Source organism: Athene cunicularia (genome assembly GCF_003259725.1).
Source record: "Athene cunicularia isolate RWA chromosome 6 unlocalized genomic scaffold, athCun1 chr6_part2, whole genome shotgun sequence".
NCBI lineage: Eukaryota > Metazoa > Chordata > Aves > Strigiformes > Strigidae > Athene > Athene cunicularia.
In genome coordinates, this window is record NW_020799106.1 from 4,128,532 (window position 1) to 4,149,139 (window position 20,608).

Here is a 20,608-nt window from a genome sequence, read left to right on the forward strand (position 1 = left end):
TTTTTTTTTTTTTTTTTTTTTTTTTTTTTTTCATTGCATGTTTTGACTTGGTTGACAGAGATGTGATTTCTGACAGTCAGGCAACTCATCTCGTGCTGCGTGTCGAAAGAAATAGAAGAATACAAGTTATTCCTCCCAAGAACGTATGAAGTGTTGCCATCAGCTCAGAATTTCTCCCTCAAGCCTATCCATATAGTTGTAGCTACTACGAGATAATTCTCTTCTGCCTGAACTGCTTTGTTGTCTCAGATGGCCGAGAAGTTTCTCTGGCTGGTGTGGAAGTGATTAACCGCTTCCCGCCAGGGTAATGGTTGCATCTGTTGGCACAAAGCTGCCCTAGTGATTGTCAGTACAAAAGCTTAACATTTACGTTTCCTTAAATAAATCAGTCCTCTTCCACGTGAGATGTATTACTATGTATTCTAAATGCTTTATAAAAAATGTATGTATCTTTCACAGTATTCTGTTAGTGTTCCCTGTAAGTATTTTGGCAGTAGGAACAGCGTAACACTGGGGTAACGCTGTGAGATCGCAGCGGAAGGATACAAGGTGTACTGTATCGGAAACAACAGGCTGTCAAAAACATATTGTACAACCCTTTGAAAAGCGCGAGTGAGATTTTTTTTTGTCGCTTTTTCTTCATGGCTTTACAAAGGGAATTTTTAGAGAAATTCAGTGAATCTTTTTTTTCCACATGGTTTTTGTTCCTTATATATATTCAGTTTACACACAATAGCTTACCTTTGTGGTATTTCCTACTGTCTTTTATGAATTATTTTTACTGTAAACTCTGCATAATTGTGCGTTTTTATAAATTATATAGTCTCTAGTTTTGGCTGAAGCTAGCTTTGCGTGGACTGTATGTAAGCTGTAGGGAACACCGTATTCTGCCACTGGTTTTGTTAAATTTTCTCTTAGGTCTTGAGACAGTTCCATTTGATTTAAATTGAATACTTTTGTAATTGTTCCGACTTGTAATTACTTTCAGCAGAAAGCATGTTAGAAAATCTGAATTCTGATCTTAGCAAGTCTTGCCACTACTTTATTTTTAACAACGTTTTTTCCAATAAGTAGTCTGCAGCTGTGAAAACATCAGTAAAGTTTAATGTCATAATACATTTGGTCATCCATAAATCTTGGCGTTTGGATTGTGTGATATATTTGAAACATATTTTGTTATTAAAAGGGCGCTATCGTTATCTGTGGTTTACAATGGTCCTCTGAAAGCTTTACTTCTCTATGGGTTTTATCTTTTGCATGACATATCTGCATATTTCTCTTTTGAATTTGGTTCAAATCAGCGTTACTATTTTTGTTTTCTCATTTGTTTGACAACAAAAGAAATATTACGACTAAAAATAGCAACTATTGATTTTAACTTCCCATTGTGGGAGCGGACAAGTGGGGCCTTTTTAAAACAAACAGGAACAGTGGATGCATTTCTGCTTCTGCCTTAACTATTTATGTAGACAGCTTCAAGACTTTCTGCTTCTGCTGAAGTATTTGACAGCTTGATAACAAAATGCGTATAATAATACAAATAACAGCCTGTGTTGCTGGTGTGGGGTGTTGTGGGCTTTTTCTTTCCCATTTTGATTAAAGTTGTAACTGATATGCAACACTCTTTCAGGGTACATCTGTACTGCTGTCAGCAGTATCACTCAGAGGTAGCTGAGCTAGCTTTAGATGAACTAGCTCAGATTCTAGAAACTATCTAGCTGTGGCAGCAGAGTTTTGTCCAGTCTAATTTCCCTGATGGAGTGAGGACAGGAGGATCTTGGGTTCTTTACCCTTAGGGTATTTGCTATATATTTATGAGAGCTGCTAAACTATTCCTCTATGAATGTATTTTTGCAAAACATGGTGGTATATTGTCAAACAAATGCAAATAACATCTTCAGCCACTGCAGAGGGCTCATTCCTCTCCCTTGTGAAGAGAAGTTTCTTTTCCTTCAGGAACACTGGTGCTCATGTCCATTGCCGTGTTTCAAAGTTTTGCCACTCCAGAAAGGCCCTCACCAAAACTGCAGGTAGTGGGGCATATTTTTTTTCTAGCCAGGGATGACTCACTTGGGGTTTGGGTTTTTGAGAGATTTCTTCCCCACTCCCCCAAATACAGAGGGTTTTGTGCATTTTGCTATTAAACTGTATCACTTTTCTGCTAGTATTTTCTGCTTCATGGTGGTTTGTGAACATTGGCAGAGAGAATCAAGGAGGATCTTACTCTTTTGTTTTAGAATATCTGATTTGGTATTTTGATTTGATGCTGTTGACAAGGGGTGCCCAAAGCATTTGAAGTAACATATTGAACAGCCAGAAACATACTATACGTTCAGAATAGCTCAAAATTCTTTGAAGGAAAATAAATCAGTAACAAATAATTCTCTAGTAGTAATCTGTATTTAATTAGGTTAAGTCTACTGCTGGGAGTGTGTATCGGTAGGATTGGTTTGGGTTGTTTTTCTCCAAACACATAAGGATAGTGTGACCAGAATTAACTCACCTTTTATTAACTCAGTTGGTCTCTACAATTAATGGTAAAATGAATATTATTTGACATCAGTGAACATGTCACGACAGCAATCAGAAGACAAAACAGTATTCAATCAAAAGTATTGTAAGCTTTTAGTCATGTGTGTGCAGAGGTTCTGCCCAAACAGAAAATTTCCACAAATGTGGGACTGTTCAGATGATTCATGGACTCTCAATACGTTTTAAAATATCATAAAAATTTATAATTAAAAAAAATAATAATTTCTAAATTATGTACTTTCTCTCCCATAGTTTTTCATCAGTCATTTGGAACAGTATTTCTTATTATCTGATACCTGTGCTTGCTGGAGTGGACAGTGGTGCCACAAATCCATCCTTATCAGCATTAAGAAAGGGAGTAATGCACTGGTGGGGGGTGTTGCTGCTGGGACTGTGGTGCCAGGTGCTAGGTGACGAGATGGTGAAGTGGGAAGTGAACACCTTGCCCTGTAAACTGTCAGGTTTTGATGCGCAGATTACAGAGCCGTATCTGCAGTACTGACTCACAACAGCTTGAATATCTCTCAAGTTTAAACTGCAAACTTTAGTTGGTTAAAGAACACATTTCTAATGCTTGGGGACCTTTAAATGTGCTGAAAGAGATTATAGGTGACTGAGTGCAAGGCACCTGGTGTTATTTTTAAATTAATTTTTGTAATCTTACATAGCTTATATATTGCTGTAATGCCATGCTACATACTAAGACTTCAGCAAATGTTCCCAGAGGTCCTTCTTGCTGTGTTTGTACTTCAGAGAATGAGATCAGCATGTTAAATGTGCTGTACCTGTCGATACGATGTAGGATAGAAAGCTTCATACTGTAGTAAGCCAGGTACATACTGGAGGCAGGAGAGAATTCCTTTTTGGACAAGCTTTTTCTGAAATGATGGATGTTGCTTGATACCTTTTAAGAAGCAGTGAGGAATTAATTTGGATAAGGTTCTTGGGAATTCAGGTAAAAATTTGCTTGCTAGAATGTTCAACTTTTTGCCTCCTAACCTGCTTCTTACAGCATGAGATAAAAGCAGTCAGAGGAAAAAAAAAAACCCAAACCTGTTGATGTACCTCTATTTACGGGACTACTGCTGTGATCTTGGAGGAGTGTCGTGCGGGTAGCTGAGAGTGTTATGGGAGGGTCTTTGTTTTTACTCACACCTGGCCTGTAACCACAGAGGAGAAGCTGGAAGACAGCTTGATGAGAAAAAAACATTATGCCTTGAACTTTTTTTTTTTTTTTTTCCTCCCCCTGATACAGTGCTAAATTGCTCCTGCTATACTGATAAAGTCCATCCAGGGTGATACCTGTAAATTGTTATCATTTTGCCTTATTAAGAAGTATGGTTGGTAAGGTGTTGACTGACTGGTAATATACCACTTTATATAACAGGGAAAAAAAAATACACGGTAAGGTATTGTATGTATTGAACATCCTGAGAGAAAGAGATGAACAAGTAGTATTAGTTCAGTTATTTTATTTCAGCTCGTGCTGCTTCTGAAGAATCTCTTGTTCAACAGGCTTCTAACACCACTGGTCACTTCAGGAAAGCATTCATGTTTTTCCTAATTATTCAGAAATACCTTTCAATAATTGTATAATACTAGCATGTTGAGCTTTTTAGTTGTTGTTTTTTTTTTCCCCCCACTAGCTAGGGCATTCATCCTCAGTTATATCAATTTTACTGATTGTAGGAGTACTTCTTTTTATTCTGTATGAATTATTGCTAGTAAAGCAAAGGCATATTAATATCATGCTGTTAATGATGTGAAGGAAGCCTTTATTTACTTAATTCCTGTTCTGATGAGACATTGTATCTGAGACTAATTTCCTTACAGTTGGGAACAATAATTTTTCATATTAAAGTAGATGTGAAAGTACTCTAGTACTTAGAGGGGAAAAAAACTAGTCTGTCCACTAAATGTTCTTTGTTGCTTGTTTCGTCAGCCTTGAATGTTGTCTAATTCAGCTGGTCCGAGTTTTAAGTATATCTTGCAGTTTGGCAGCAGCAGGGGGAGTAGTGTACCTTTATTTGGGGGCTCTCCTTGACCAGTGCTAGAGTTGGTTAATTATTAGCTCAGAACAATGCTGTTCAGGCTCAAAAATCAGCTCCTGTTAGGAAATCTTCCACTTCTCTCTCTCTAGGTGAGCTAGAGGTTATTCTGCAAGGTTTGCCTTGCTGCACGTCTGTAAAGCCCGCGTCCCACAGATGTAGAAGTGTTCCTGCTGCGATCACGTTGTGACCAGGCTTTGGTGGCCTGGTGTGGCAGCAGGTGTGAGGCTGGAAGGGACCGTTGGGACTGGGGCTTTGTCCAGTTCAGTCTGGAAAACCTGCAAGGATAGAGATCCTTACACCTTTCTGGGTAACCTATTCTACTGCTTCATTATCTTCATAGTGAAATATTTTTCTTTATGCTGTCCTCTGCTCATGTACTGTAGGTGCCTTCCAACTGAAATATTCTATTCTATTCTATTCTATTCTTTCTATTCTATTCTATTCTATTCTATTCTATTCTATTCTATTCTATTCTATTCTATTCTATTCTATTCTATTCTATTCCCATTGTCCCTTGTTCCCCTGGCGTGAACCCTTGTAAAGAGTCTGCCTCATCTCACATTTGATAATTTGCTTTGATACCTTGCTTTGCCTACATATTCTATTATAAACTAGGTTTTTTTTCTTACTCTTTTATTCAAAGATTTTTTTCTTGAAGTCTTTGGTCAAATGATTTTGTTCAGGGACACACGCTAAATAAAATATCCTCAAATGTTCCTGTTTTTCGTAAGATCATTGTGTTGTTGGATCGTGCTCGGTTTGTTATCCCCTATAACACATACATCCTTCTATTTCCCGTAAGGAACTGCCTTCTGTGTAACAAATATACCGACCTTCCCTAACCAGTACTGTCAGATCCTTGGATGTGTACCATTGTGTGGCAGCAAACATCTTGGACTATTTTTTTTTTCTGGTTAGGGAAGGAGTCAGTGTAGACAGTAAATTTGAAAATGCAATCAAGTAGAGGGTGGAGGCCAAATATTATGGTAATGTGTATGCATACTCATAATATCTTAAGCAGAAACTGTTTTTAAAATTTAATTCATGTGGAATCTAGTATCAAATCTAGATTCATGGATTTTTTTTTCACCTTTATATTTCCATTGTTTTTACTTGGAAGTTAATTTAATCTTGTGCTGCATATAATATGTCACTATGGTCCCACATGAATTTATGATAAAAATTACTATTTTCCATGTATCTGCCTAGCTTTTCTCTAGTGAAAATGTGTTAGGCTATTGTGTGGCTGCCATATCATTATAGCTGTGTTACATTTTTGGCATCTGTTGAATTAATCCCTTGCCTACTTCCTCAAAATAAAAAATGTTATTTAGATAAGTCATTGGCATACTAAAATAAACCTTTAAGAATTATATTCCTGTATACGTATGTGTCCGTAGGAAGAAGACCAAGATCAGGATGCCATAGGTGGAAAGAAGACTATTAATTGGACGTTTCTTTCTCTTTCCCAAATTACTGCTTTGTCAGAACAAAATGTAGAAGGAGTTCAAAGGTAAGTGGCAGTGATAACAATGCTAGAACCAATATAATAATGAAATAAAAATTATAGACAACGCTACATTTCTTTTGTGTTGATTACGTCACTAGTCTTTAATTGTTCAGTTAAATCATTTATATTTAATACAATTCATGAAAATCAGGAGGAAATACTGTTGATCTCAGATCCACTTTGACTGTACTTCCTATATCTTGCTTTTTGACTCTTTTTTTTTTTTTTTTCCCCACTGATATCTCACAATGATATGATTTCTGAGTTTGCAATAGCATTAAATATGCTGTAAATGAAATAGTAAGTCATAAATAAGAACAGGCCAATACTGAGCTTTTTTTGCAAGACTCGCTTGCTAACTTTTTGTGCTAAAACATTTAAGATTCTGTACTATAACATGAGTTATTGGAAAGGTTTTAAAAGTTCAGAAAAGGATGGAAAGCTTAAAGAGGTATTAGTAGGTAGCTGTTACGGTGCACTGGGGAGGCAGCCGAAGACTTCTGATGTAAGCCCATACTGTCTGTCCTGTAGGAACACTCGCCCTTGTTATTTGTGCTTCATAGCAGGTAAATTTAGGAGACCAGGACTTCAGCCTAAGACTCTAGACTTGTATTTTAAGGATGGGACTTTTCAGAAGTACCTGAATGATTTATGAGCACTTGTGTCACTAGGAAATTCTTAGTGAATTGAAAGCCAAAGGGCTGGTCCACTGGACTAGTGGGGAGGGAGGTATATGAGGGAGGAGGAATAAAAAATCCAATTTTGTCCCTCTGAATAGGTAAACCATTTAGTAGAGATTAAAATATTATTCCTGAAATATATTCTCTTCCACCTATTTGTTACTGTTCCGAGGGGGGAAAAAAAAAAAAGGTTCTTTGTGATTTTTTTTTTTTTTTTTAAGAAAACTGGAAAGAAAATTTGTTCCCATTGAATAATGATTAAAAAAAAATCATTGACTGTTTTCTCTTGCACAATAGGCCTCTTATTTTAGAGGGAACTGAAGCATACAGCTCACTGGAGACTAAAATGTGCTTAATGACGCAATTTATTGTGAAACTTTCTCATTAAGATTAATAAGAAAAGCACTGAAAGATCGTACGTTTCCTTTTAGTCTCAGCTGATCACATATGTATTTTTACATATACATTATACAAGCAGATCGTAAAGTCTATACTGCATCTTACTGAAAAGAGGATAGTTACAGGATATTTTATGCACTCTAAGCGGTTTAGCAGCAGCATTGAAATTTTTTTAATTTACCATAGTGCGTCGTGTTTATACACAAGAGTACTTTGAAGGCCATAGCTAAGGTTAGAAAATCAGGATAGATCTGATTCAGTAGGAGATTTTTGATGTCCTGCGGGTGGAGTTTTATACTGCTGTCCGTCTCTGTAAGACTTAAGTACCTTCTGTGAAGGAAGAAATAGCAATCAGGGTAACTAGGAAATCTAAATGCTCCATCATTTCCCAATCGTTTATAGATACTGTTGTCAGTGACATGCCTTACAGAATATTGAAAAGATGAGTACTGGCATTGTTAGCAGCATCAGAGAAAATCTAAATCCCTGAGAAGCTCTGATTATGAAAACACAGAGTTGGCAGAAGCTTCAGAAAGAGAGGATATGGACTGTTTCAAACCTTGGAAAGTTCAGCTGGCCACGTTCCACTTCTATTTCAGTACACAGCTAAGTGTTTTTAACCGACTTGCATGTGTGCAGCCGTACAAATTTGTTATGCAGAACAAAGGAATACATGTTTTCAACAAAACTGATCGGATTATATGCTTTACTTTGTTAGCTATTGAGGCTTTAATTAAAAAAAAAAAAAAAAGAAATTCATCTTACTTGACAGTGTATCTCCACTGGTTTGGTGAAAACCTTGAAAAACTAATGGTTGTCTGTGAGGAGGTCTGAGATTAATGCCCTTCTTAGGAAGGAATGAGAAGCAGGGGGGTGAAAAAAAGACTGCTCTTTTAGGAGGGACAAGAAACTGTGGTCAGAACTGGCACCTGTATCACCCAGTATAGTTAAAAAGACAAGGATTGCTTAAATGTAAAACTTAATTACTTGAGACATGGCTGAAATTATATCAGAAGAACTACAAACCGAAGTCCTAGCCCTGATTCCCCCCCCCTTCATGTGGAAAAATGTGCACAGTTATTGTAAAAGACATAACTAATTCTGTGTTTGGATAGAGTAGACATAAATGTGTCAGTAACAGCGTGGTCTCCTTCAAGGGAGTGTATGTTTTCATTAATTTTTTCAAGTAAAATAAGTGGAAAAATTTCCACAGTGTGCCAATAAAGTAGGATGAGGCTCTTCTCAAATGTCTTGACCATTATGAAAGTGGAATTTGAACTTCTAAATATTTTAGGTACTTTCAGTAATTTTATATTATGTTATTTGCATTAATTTTCAAATGTAACTTTCCTTCAGAGGCTACGTGAAAAATAATCTTGAAAGGGAAGCAAGATCTTCTTTAGTATTGTGAAACTGTCTCAGTCTGGATGAAAGAGTGGTAGCAGAAAGTGGAGACTGTTTGTTCCAGTTCTTCCTACAAACCCTTCCTGAACAAACACTGATTTTTCTCCGGGATTTTCAGTGTATTTCTCTTAGTTTTTTTGTATGCTTTTATTTTTGTTATTTCATTAATCATACCTTAACATTTAAACAGTGTCTGTTAAAACCTGCAGGTGTTTGTTTATTTTTTCAGTTGATATGTGCTCTGATCGTGACCATTCATAAACAGAAATTAGCTAAGTTCCAGGAAGATATATACACATATATAAAATATAATAGTAAATATTTTAGATATAATTGCAAGCAGACTAGGTTAAACTTCGGAATCTGTCATTTATTTTTCAATTTTATTATGTTACTCTGTAATTTATTCTAGAAAACTGGAAGAATTTCTGGATTTTAAACAATTAAAGACATCTTTGAAAGAAGCTATTTTGCTAGATTATTATACTGCAGGATTTTGGTGGGCTAAAGAAATGAACTTCAGTCTTATACAGCTCTCAGGATTCATGGATCTATTAAATTTCCTGTTGGAGAACCTCAGTGGTAAGTATAATTAAAAATTGTAAAATAAATATCTGAAGTGGAAGGCAAGAATGTTTTCCAGTCATTTTAATAAAGTGATATTTAATTACAAGTAATTGTAAAATGATTTATTTTCCTCTTGAATGTTGGCATGTTATACCTCGTACCTGAAAATAATTCTTATTGGCAGACATTGAACTTTTTTCTGGAGAGAACTGTAGTCTTTTCAGCAGAATATCCCTCGTTCTTTGTATGTGCAGTATGTGGTACGAAAGGACCAGGTCCTGAAGAGACCTCATCTTTGCTATGGTAAAATAAATAATAATTACAGTAGAGTGAGAGCAAGGAGCTCCTAAATTCCAATTCCAGCTGTCTCAGTGACTCACTCACTGTAGCCTTGGGCACATTTCTCTGCTGTTTGAGATATTCAGTACATCCTGTAGCATTACAGCAGGTGAATTACATTTATTTTGTCCTTGGAGGTCAACTCTGAGGCAGCTTTCTAGATGGCAAGTGCTCCACTTTTGGCACAAAATATATCAGTTAACTAAGGACTGGTGAGGGAAGTAAACTGGCATCACTGCTGAAGATGAAAAATCACCATGAAAGGTCTGTAGCTCCTGTGGCTATGAGGAAATTTGCAACAAAGCATGTAGCTTGGGTCCAGTGGGAGCAAAATAGCTGGAAAAAATGGTAGTGGCATCCTCTAAAACCCGTTTTTCAGAGGTCACAATGCTTGCCTAACATTCCCTTTGAAGGTGATTATGTCGAGAAAAGTCCATCCCAGAGGAAGAGTGAAAGGACGCGGCAGTTCCATTCAAAGAGAAGATGAATATTTAAAATCAAGCTCATAATAGTTATTATACTCTTTGTTTCTAATTTAATTCAAGGGCCTTTCTGACTTGGAATTTTGACAGAATATGTACGTGCTTTATGATCATTGGAATTCCAGTTGTCCTTCCTGTCTCCAATGAGAAAGTATCTTAACATATGCTAACTGTATTAATATAACAATGGAGAAGAATGGAAACATGTCAGAAATTAGTTTTATGAGACTGTATGTAATGCGTGTGTACTAGACAGGCTGGTAGCACAACCAATTATTAAAGCTGTCTGACGTTTTTCAGGAATGTGATCTTAGTTTCGTAAAGCCTTGCCAAACTTTAACTCTTTAAGCTGAAATTTTCCATGGCAGTGCCTGCCTCTGATTTTTATTTTTTTTTTTTTTTAATATATATAAAATTACAACTAAAACAGTTCGATGGGCTTGCAGACAGAGGCTGTGGAAAAAACACCAAAAATAATTATTTTTGTGTCTTTTTTTTTTTTTAACAGCTCTAATACCCCTATGCTTTGAAGTAAAGACATAAGGTTTGGCAAGCAAGTGTTGTGAACTTGCTTTTTGCTGTCTTGTGAAAATCCATTCAGATTTGGCTAAAATACATGGGTTTTAGGGAAAGAGAATGCAGTCTGTGAATGCTTACGGAAGCCTTCTTGTATTTTCTTCACAGCTAAGTTCCCTGAATAGTCCATCTTATAAAGTATGCTGTAGCCCAGGGCTGAGATGAATTTCCTTGTAATTACTATTCTCAGCTGGTGCAAGTTCCAAGACCAAACATTTCAACTAAGAGCAAAATGCTAATGTCTTCTATATTAATGACCATTTGCTTTGCTTTCCCTACACTGGACCCAAGCAGCCTGGAGAATTAAGCTGGTTTGACCATAATAGCAAGAATAGTATGGAGCAGGAAGGATGGATTTAGAGCAGGAGGGTAGTGGTAACTCATGTAAGGTTGGTAAAGGAGAGAGAAAAACTAAGGTTTGGAAACTGGAGGCTTTGGTTGTTTGGGAGCCAGAATGTATTAATCATATGATTTGATTCATCGTCATTACATTAAGGGTTAAGAGCTCCTTACCTCGCAGACGTACTGTGAGAGCCTTCCCGAAAAGACGTAGCTGGGGCTGAAAACCAGGTGTGCAGAGGCAAGAGAAAATTTGGAGTAGCTGACAAGAGAGCTGGACCTGGGCATTGTGACTTCTCATGATCTTGTTATGTTGCTTCACTTCCCTGCTACCTATGATGCTTCTGGTTCTATTACTTTTCCTTATTTCCCATGGCTTCTATTTCCTCCGCATTCTCTGTATTTCTTTCTTGTTTCTTCCATTATGGTTATTTATATTGTGCTGCCTCTGTTACTGAAAACTGAGGTGAAATTTTCAGGGTTTTGATTGCTGTACCACTAAAGGGCAAAACTATAAAGACCAGAGTCTTGTAAGTGTGGTTTTTTTTGTTTTTTTTTTTTAATTTGTTTACCGTACAAAGAACCAAGGACTGGATCAGTAGAGAATTAAAAAAATAAGGAAAATAAATCTATTTCACCACTGGTGGATGTTTCCCCATTTTCTACTCTAGATTTTTTAGACTTAGAAGGAACAAGTAAATTGTGTTCAAAACTGTTTTGTTTTTTTTTTTAACTCTGCGGTGGTTCTAGTGGTGGCACTCACTGTAGGTAAATCAGAATGATGAATCCTTTCTTTTTAAAGGTTCAACAAACACTGATATGTTTCAGATTTTCCTGTTCATCAAGACACTTTAAAGAATGTAAATTTTAATTCAGAGCTGTTTTGGCATTTGGTTTTGATTTCCAGGGTAAAAATATAAAGTGTCTATTTTGGAGGGGGTGCAAAAGTGTCTTCAAGTTTGATGATACACAGAGAGTATTATGGATATTCATGTTTAATCGATTATAACTGGAAGCACTTTAAAAAAAACCTGGTTACCCTTTTTAATATCTGTTCGTGTATTAATGGTTTTTGTTACAAGGGTCATGGTTAGAAGAACAATCTTTTACAATACATAAACAGTAGTAAATTTATTTTAAATATAAACATACTATGCATCTTAAATTTACATAGTCTTCTGCCTGTGGTTATCTCTGCATAAGTTAGAGGCCAAGCTGTAGTATCTTAAACACCCATTACTGGGATCCTTACATTATGTAGGTGGATTAGTGATTTTGTGATGGAATTTTAATGCACATTTTATTGATGATAACAATGGCAACAGACAAAAATGTTTGACCGTGGTTGCTTTTTAAGTTTCTACATGACTCATAACTTCCTAAACTTCAAGAAGTCATAATTAAAATAGACCAAAAAACCCCCACCCTATCATGTTTATACTTAGTTTTTGTTCTTTGGGCTTACTTTGCAGACAAACATATGACCTTAGTAGATAATTTAAAAGAACTTGGAAGAGCACTGGCTGGAATAGGAGAAACTGATTCAGAAAGAAGTGGTGACTTGAATTTCTTCAGCATTGAGCAAGCCAAAGCAGTCATTGATTACTTGAATATCAGGTATTTATTTCTACAAGATCTGTTATTTCTTATTTCAATAATTTAACATGGTGGGAAATCAGATGTTAAAATAAATTGAAATTATTTAATTGGACATGTTCATACTGTGCCAATATACTGCACGCACCAAACTTTAAAACATTAAAACATCCAGAAGAAGAGAGAATATGCAGATAACAAAGATCTGGCCTCTGGTGTCAAAGCCCAGGAAATTAATTTAGACTGAAAGTTTATCAAAATGTGAGATTATGCTGACAAAGCTTCCCTGTGGGTTTTGTTTTGGGTGATAAAAGGAAAAGAGGCGAGTGTATAGAAAATATTCTTGGTTTGCTTTTAAAACATTCTGCTTTTAGATTCCAGTTGAACAAAATCCTGGGTCCTGTCTCTCTAGCCTTAAGTATCTGTCTGGCCTTGACAGCTGTAGAGGACTTCTTAAGTGGTCTGAAGTTATGTACTTCACAGAATTAAGGCTACGGTCATATATGAGTTTTAAAAAATGCCTCATTTCAAAGTTAGCAACAGTTCATTATCTACATGAAAAGGATTTGTGGCAGGTCTCAGCTTTTAAACAGAGACCCAGAAAGAGATACAAAAGCAGTAATTCAGTTATTTATCTGAGAAAAAAAAAATTAAGGGTTCGATAGCAGCCAATCACACCTCTCCATGTAAAGTCTTAACTCTACATTACCGTGTACAGACGCTTCTCCACTGAAATGCCGTAGTTAAGTGGCTACGCTCATATACCGCTGTGCCAGTGCGTGATGGAAAGAATGGTTCTCAAGCTGTTGTATCACCGCTGAATGTCAGGGACAAGGAGATGGAAAACGGAGAAGGTTCCACTCTAATATGTGCTTATACGCTCAACTACATCTGTAGCCCTTCAGCCTATTTTCTGACCTGAACGGTGGTTAGAGGGAGAGATTTCGTAGCAGATGGGCATAAAAAGTGAGTGAGGTCATGACTGATCCATACATTGAATAGTTGGGAATTTTCTGACTCTTCTTTTGCTAGGAAAAGTTTAACACATTTTAAAGTGTTTTCCTGGATGCAGAAAAGTATTTCCTCTTGAAGACAGACAAAATTACTAGGACAGCTGATAGCCTTCCAGTTTAGGGTACTCAGATTCAGACTGGGGATTTAAACCCATCAATTTCTCTTACAGTTGGGCTATAAAGTTTGTCTCTTTCTCCTGCTCTCTGATATTTATTTTTTTTGCTTTTGCTTCTTTTTCATGGAAAATCTAAAAAACTTCAGGTTCTTCCCATATTAAATGAAAGCATCTCTTTAAATCATGAATTTCTGTAGTCAGGGCAAACCAATGTCCTGCCAAGTACTAGCCTTAAACTAAAAGGAAACTTGGCATTTAAGATGTCTCACTCAACTTCTTTTACTTCTCCTTTCCTGTCTCTCTGTCTTTTGTATAATTGTTTGGAACAAATATTCTTTCCAAATACCATGTCTATAGCTCTTGTGTAAATTATCCGTTGAAAGATATCTTGTCCGTGAAGTAATTCCTTCACAGACACAAGAATTTCATCCAAGAGATTAGGTGCTCCATCCCACCACGCCGAAGTATGAACTGGGCAGGAATACAATCAAGCCACAGGATTTTTGCAGCAGAATGGTACTTTGGCCACCAAATATGTGGTTGTGTGTTCAAACTGCTCAATTTATTACAAGCACTTGCAGTTGCAAGATCATGGAGATATACACGTACACTGAAATGTGTCGTATGTGTTCAGTTTATACAGTCCATTATTTCAGTCATTTGAATATTTTTTTCTCAATAAGAACAAGATCAGCACACTTGTGTGGGTGCATTTTGAACTTTATGAACTCAGAAATAGGTTGACTGAGTTTTATTACAATTCAAATTAATGTATTACTTCAACATTTTTTTCTTGTTCCTCACTTTTTTTTTGTTTAATTTTAAATGATAGTTTTTTTTTTTTTTTTTTTTTTTTTCCTACACAAGGTAGTATGACATGTTTTAGTTCAGATCACATCTTTACAGATGAGCTATAAACCCTTGGGATTTATAATGGAAATGGGGACAAATGCTTAACCACATTGGCACAAACTGTGCAGCAACTATCATGACACCTTTGGTGGAAGGTGACAGTTATCATCTTTTTATCTTGTCTCCTTGGGCAAACACACATCAACATCGCTCTTGACATTTTGTTTCAGGAAGCAGTGGAGCTAGAGAAATATGTCATTGTTAATCACCTTCAGATTCTCATATGACATCATAAGAAGGTCTATTCTTAACAATCTTACTTGTATGGGTAAAAGTATTTCTGTGTAATTGCTAAAAACACTAGTATGGAATTTTATAATTGTTCATGACAGATGCAAACAAAAAAGCATTTTATATAATGCCTGATAGAAGACAAAAACCTACACTGTTTCAAAATAAATACTGATGTATAATTTACATGATTTGAGAGCATTAATGGAGGAATTCTTTTTCTGATATAGGATTAACGATGCCAGGTTGAACAGAGTTCTATTTAAAAATAAATAAATAAAAATTTAGAAATGCCAGAAGAAATTACTTTTTTTTTTTTAAATACTATAAATTATCTGTATCTGTAACATAGTCCATAAAGAATATCATAGCACATTCTAGAGGGGAAAGGGAAGAACTGATTTTCAGGTGCTGTAAATCTAGCTCCTTTCCAAGGCACCGGAATAAATATAAGAAAAGAGTTTGAAATGTTAAGTCCTGCCAATGCAGTTTGAAAAATATATATATTATTTCTTCTGTGTGTGTGTTGTTCATAAAACATTTTTGTCTTTTTCAAAGACAAAAAACTTTTTGCCAAGCACTAGGTGTGTACATGAGGGGACATGTGTATTTTCATAAATTGACGTGAGTCGTTTCCAGGTAAATCCTGAAGTCTGCTTAAACATAATTCCTGCATCTCCACTGAAACACAGCAGGACTTTGTTGGTGAAGTACTGCAGTAAAAATGTACTGCAACTGAAATGGCAAATACTCTAACAATTTAATGAATTGCCTATGTGCTTTGGGTTGGGGGGAAGGGAACTTTTATTTTATGGTAGCCAAATTTCTCATGCAAGTTGGTAAACAAATTTGGTTTTTTTTAACTGATGGTAATTGAATGACTGAATTAAATATAACTGTAGAATAAAACTTTTATATGACACTTAGAGCCAAATGTTCAGTGAGGCTGCCGTAATACTTCTCACCAAATTAGGAAATGCATCTGTACATATGTGCAAAAACGTCTGCGCCCATCCGGGGGAAAATGTGTGTGAAAGTTTCACAGATACACTTGACTGAACTGCTGGAAGATGTGGTGTTGTCTTGTGAGGGACGCAGGCCCTGTCACCATTTTATTTTCCTAATTCCGAGCTGCTTTCATGGCCTGGAAGAACCACTGCTGTACGTTAGTTGGCACTTCAGCACTGCTGAAATTAGAGCAAACCATCTCTGGTCTGTGGTATTTCGTGGACCCTCTGGTACTGTGGCAGTGCCCTGCACAGTGTGTAAGTACCAGTGGTGATGCAGGGGAGGACAGTCAGCTAAAATAATGTGTACAGAGCATCAAGTCCCACAGCTGGCTTCCCTGTTGCTTCCCAGAGCCAGGGTTGTGTTTTGGACACCGGTGTCTCACGGCAGCAGCCTCTGGTTTGCACGCAGGTGGCTGGTCAAGCCCTTCTGCTGGCCGTGCTGGGATGGGAGGCTGCTGTGAGGGGGAAAAGCCTCAGTGCTGGGGGGCAGCCAGCCAGAATAGCCCCAGAGAGCTGTGGGGAACACCACGTGTCGAAGAGCAACCAGGCACTGGTATTGCAAACACGCTTTCGCAGCGTCAGCGTGATATCCCGCAGCTAGCAGCAGGGTCTTTACCGTTAGCTAGATGGTTGTGCATGTCGGGTGTAGTATTTACTTTCATAGGCCCATAGGAAAATTGAGGTTATAAGGGACTTCTGGAGGCCACCTTGTCCAAAGCCCTCCTCACAGCAAGCCTCACCGTTCCGGATGTGGCCTCGCAAGTGCTAATCGAAGAGGCATTGCTGTCCCAGTCGATGGCTGTCTTGAGAAAAGGAGCTGTGTCCCGTCCTTAGCCAGAAAGCACAGGAACCAGTTACAGATGTCCCCTGTAAATATTGCCGTGACTTTCATGGGTACATCAGGCAGGAGTGCACTTAAACTCTTGGAATCATCCTTCAACCTGGACTTGCTATGAAATCACAGAGCAGTGTTTTGAATCATATGTCAAAATTACGTGACAGAAGCCAGAAGTCCTGTACCGTGATTTTAAGAGAACAAGTAATTGTAACAGATGGCCTGTGACAAACCAAACCTTTGATTAAACAAATGCCATATCATTGATCATTAGGAAAGGGAACAAGAAACATTATTTAAAACATGTGAAAAGGAAAGCCATATATGTTTTAAGGAAGATAAATATTTTGGGCCGTTGAGAAACTCTACTTAAAGTTACTTTTGTTGTAATAAACAAAAATCCAGCGTGTCAATCTCTTTTTTTAGTTTTTCTTTTGAGGAAATACTACACTGATTTTGAAGCATGACCTTGAGAGAATATTCCATTCTTTATTGGTTTAGTGTTCCAAGATCAAACTTGCTCCCTGGACCGGCAGCCCATCCTAGGATCTGAAAGCTGGTTTGGCTTTGTTTCCTTCTAGTCCACTGTTGCTGATATTAAAGTCATAAGTATCCTGGTGATAAGTGCTTCAGGAATTACTTTTTTTTCAGAGTAGAACTTTGTCTCTCGGCGTTCAATTTCACAAGGACAAAATGGTTGTATCTTTAAGTATCACACTGTATTTTCTACAGGCGTCTGATAATAAATCCTGTAAATTAAATATTCTGCATATTGTACCTGAAGTTAAACAGCCTTTCTTTTTAGAATTTGGAGTATTACCATGCTGGAGAGTAACTCTTAGTTTAACAGAATTTTTAACACAGTTACCTCTCTGAAGATTTACAGCTGTAATAGTACTAAATTCTCTTGTTTTCCAGCTTATTTAAACACTATAAACTATATGAATACCTCTTCCACAGTCATGGAGAAGAACTTGTGATAAGTAATGAGGTAAGTCATTTATATAGATGGAACTCATTATGCAGAGTTATTTAACGAGTGCACTGTGGCATATGTTTTGTGTTGCTCAAAGCAACTTCATGTCAACATTACTGCCTTACTAACGTAAAATGGCTGATTAAAGAATACGAGTTAGATGGTTTGATCCTCATATTCAAAATTAATTTTGGATTTAAAAAAAAAAAAAAGTCTAACTGCATTGCTTGGTTAAGATGTTAGTTGTGCTAAATCGGGAATACTTTTGTGTGTGTATTTTTAAGTTGATGCATGTAATTTGAATTAGAAATGCATGAGTCTGGCTATTTTAAAATCAGCAATCAAAATCAGAAGAGGTTGTGTACCAAGCCTGGTTTGACCACAGTCCTAATATTTATGTATGCGTGTGTGTGTGTGTACAGAGTTTTGTTTCCACTGTAGCCACCGACAGCTAATTATACTGACTGTAAAGAAAAAAAAGCTAGCTAGAAATTCAGACTTCTGAAGGCTTTCGGTTAATTATAGTGAATTGGTTTGACTGTAAACTTTGTCATGTATTCTAACTTACATGTGAAAAAATACGTAGGAAAATGCATTGATGGAGGATGTGGCCTTTAATCAAATGGACAGATTCAATTCATCAAACAAACCTTCTCTGAGCCTGACTCTGCATTTAGAGAATATATGTTACAGTACATTGAAAAGGATTTACATTTATAATTTATATTAGGAAACAACTGGTTGTTCAGAGAGACACAGTAGTGGAATTTTGTGATGGAACTTATATTTTAGCTTATCAGTACACAGTGAAGTTAAAACTAACGCACTGGAAAATTTTCTTTACACTTTAAGCTGGTGGTTTGACTCTATGTCTTTCCATGTTGCTTTTAAATAGCTACAAAAGAAGGACTTTTCTTGACGTGGATGCAAATATTTGGGAATTTTTCTCACCATTTGTGAGGTGGGTTTCCAACTATGATGAAATCAGTGACAAAACTGTCATTACATAAGTAGAGTAGGACTTCAGCATTACTGTGTTAGGGTTGGCTTTTTTAATATTGGCTAATCAGATCAATGGCTGGTTAGCACTTTCTAATAGGTCAAATTATTTTTAATGAGGCTTTGATTGAGTAATTTCTTGTGTAAATTTGGGTAATGTATCTTATCAGTTGTAGACTAGCTTAAAAGAAATGTCTTTGTGTTTTCTTAAAACCCGTTTCTGGGTGGCTGAGATCACTGTGCGTGGTCCCAGCCATGGGAGAGTGGTTGCTCTGCACAGTCTGTCTGCTGGGGAGCATCACCTCTGCTGAAGGTACCACCTCCACCAGGGAAGGGCAGAAACCAGTGTCTGTGAATTACCTTGGTGATGATCCATCCAAGGAAGAAGTGCAGCCTACGGTTATAACTGTCACAAAAACCTCAATGACAATTTTTAGCCATAAGTCTTTTAGGGCCATTTCTTACCTATGCACCAGTTGGGTTTAATCCATCTGGTTTGTATTCTGAGTTCCATGGCAGAGAATCTTTAATTTGTCCAACCACCCTGCAATGCCCAAGCAAATCAATACTTATATTCCTGTAGAGTTTATTTTGATGATAGGGTGATAAAATTGTTTTTCGATAAGTAACAGTTTAAGGCATTGAAGCTACGCATACAAATTCATGGCATTATTTACCCTTGCTTTACGTGCTAAAATGTGATGAGAGGCGAACGCCACGTAGAGTTCTTTTGCTACAAATTTTAGAAATGCTTATCCATAAAGGAGAGCATTCCCTTCTCTGTTTGTGGGCTCTCAGATGGACAGCTCAACCCCTGACAAATTAGTGGAGCTGATGTGGTTTGGTGTGTATCGCCATGGCAGAAGCACACCTGGAGTTGCGTGCTCTGCAGTGCATCTGCTCAGGGAGCAGAAAGGGGCAGGAGATTGACTGGGAAATCTCAGGGCTGAAAGTACACGGTGAGTCTGTGCCGAAAGGCTGACTGCTGTCTTGCTGTGTAGATCAACGTCTTACCAAAAAAAAAACCAAAACCAAGCAAACAGCCCGTGTAGACATACCACGGCCCACAGCTGGATATGATCCATACTCTAAACCGAGCGCCGCTAATGTCTCAAAATGTTTCTTCTAGCTCCAGCAATAAAAGTCTGTTCTTTTGGAACGGCGGACTGTAAACTGTAATGGCCAGATGTGCCCAAATAACAAGAACCGTGGTCTTCCAGGAGCTTAGCTTAATTACAGTATTATCTCCTTTCTCAAATGAAGACTCTGAGACGAGTCAGTGAATGACTTGCTTCAACTGAAATGATTTGCTTCAACCGAAATGTCGTCTTTTATCTCAGTGAGCGTGTTTGTGCTCCACGTGTGCTGAAAGTATCACCTACGGAATGAAAGTCCAATGGCCTAATGAGAAGAGCTGCTTCTTTAAGAGAGATGCAGCCACAACAAATAAAAGCAGTACTTAGTGTTGTAATGAATATCCTTATAGAGAAACTGCATTATGTGTTTTCCAGAGAATTCTTATAGCAATGGATTGTAAACTCATTGGATTTTTTTTTTTCTCTAGCACAGGCAATTATACAGTGTTCTAAATCAGATTTCCTTTTTGATCTTTCACTGCAGTTATTTCCAAATGACCCTGTCATTTCCTCTGTAGAATAAAATCAGACAACAAAAAGGAAAATACTTAAAACTGAGTTAGATTATGCACAGGGTAACTGTGGCCCTGCCACTTAACAAAATTTAAGTTACTGAAATGTGGCATATAATTAGTGGAGCTTCACAGTCTGATTAATATTCTGTGTTTGATGCAGCTATCATAATAGAACCACCTTTGTAAAACACAGACAGTATTTAAGTCTTTTTTAAAAAAAAAAAAAAAAAACCACAAAAAAAAAAACCAAAACACACCAACAAAAAAAAACCCAAACCAAACGCCTGGCTAATTTAAATATATTTTTACATTGGCTAAAGCCTTTAAACCAAACTGCCTGAGGTGATCATATTGCCTAGGAACAAAAAAAAAAAAAAAAAAAAAAAATAA

The 20,608-nt window shown here is 37.0% G+C and overlaps 1 protein-coding gene across 1 annotated transcript in view; it reads left to right on the plus strand.

The window, feature by feature from the left end:
• CABCOCO1 (ciliary associated calcium binding coiled-coil 1) overlaps window positions 1–20,608 on the plus strand; it is a 51,990-nt gene that overhangs the window by 338 nt on the left and 31,044 nt on the right. Inside the window, exons 2-6 of the mRNA XM_026851752.1 lie at window positions 4,849–4,890; window positions 5,984–6,096; window positions 8,989–9,158; window positions 12,352–12,496; window positions 17,511–17,583. Coding sequence (XP_026707553.1) covers window positions 4,849–4,890; window positions 5,984–6,096; window positions 8,989–9,158; window positions 12,352–12,496; window positions 17,511–17,583 — 543 coding nt within the window. The remainder of the gene's footprint in view (window positions 1–4,848; window positions 4,891–5,983; window positions 6,097–8,988; window positions 9,159–12,351; window positions 12,497–17,510; window positions 17,584–20,608) is intronic.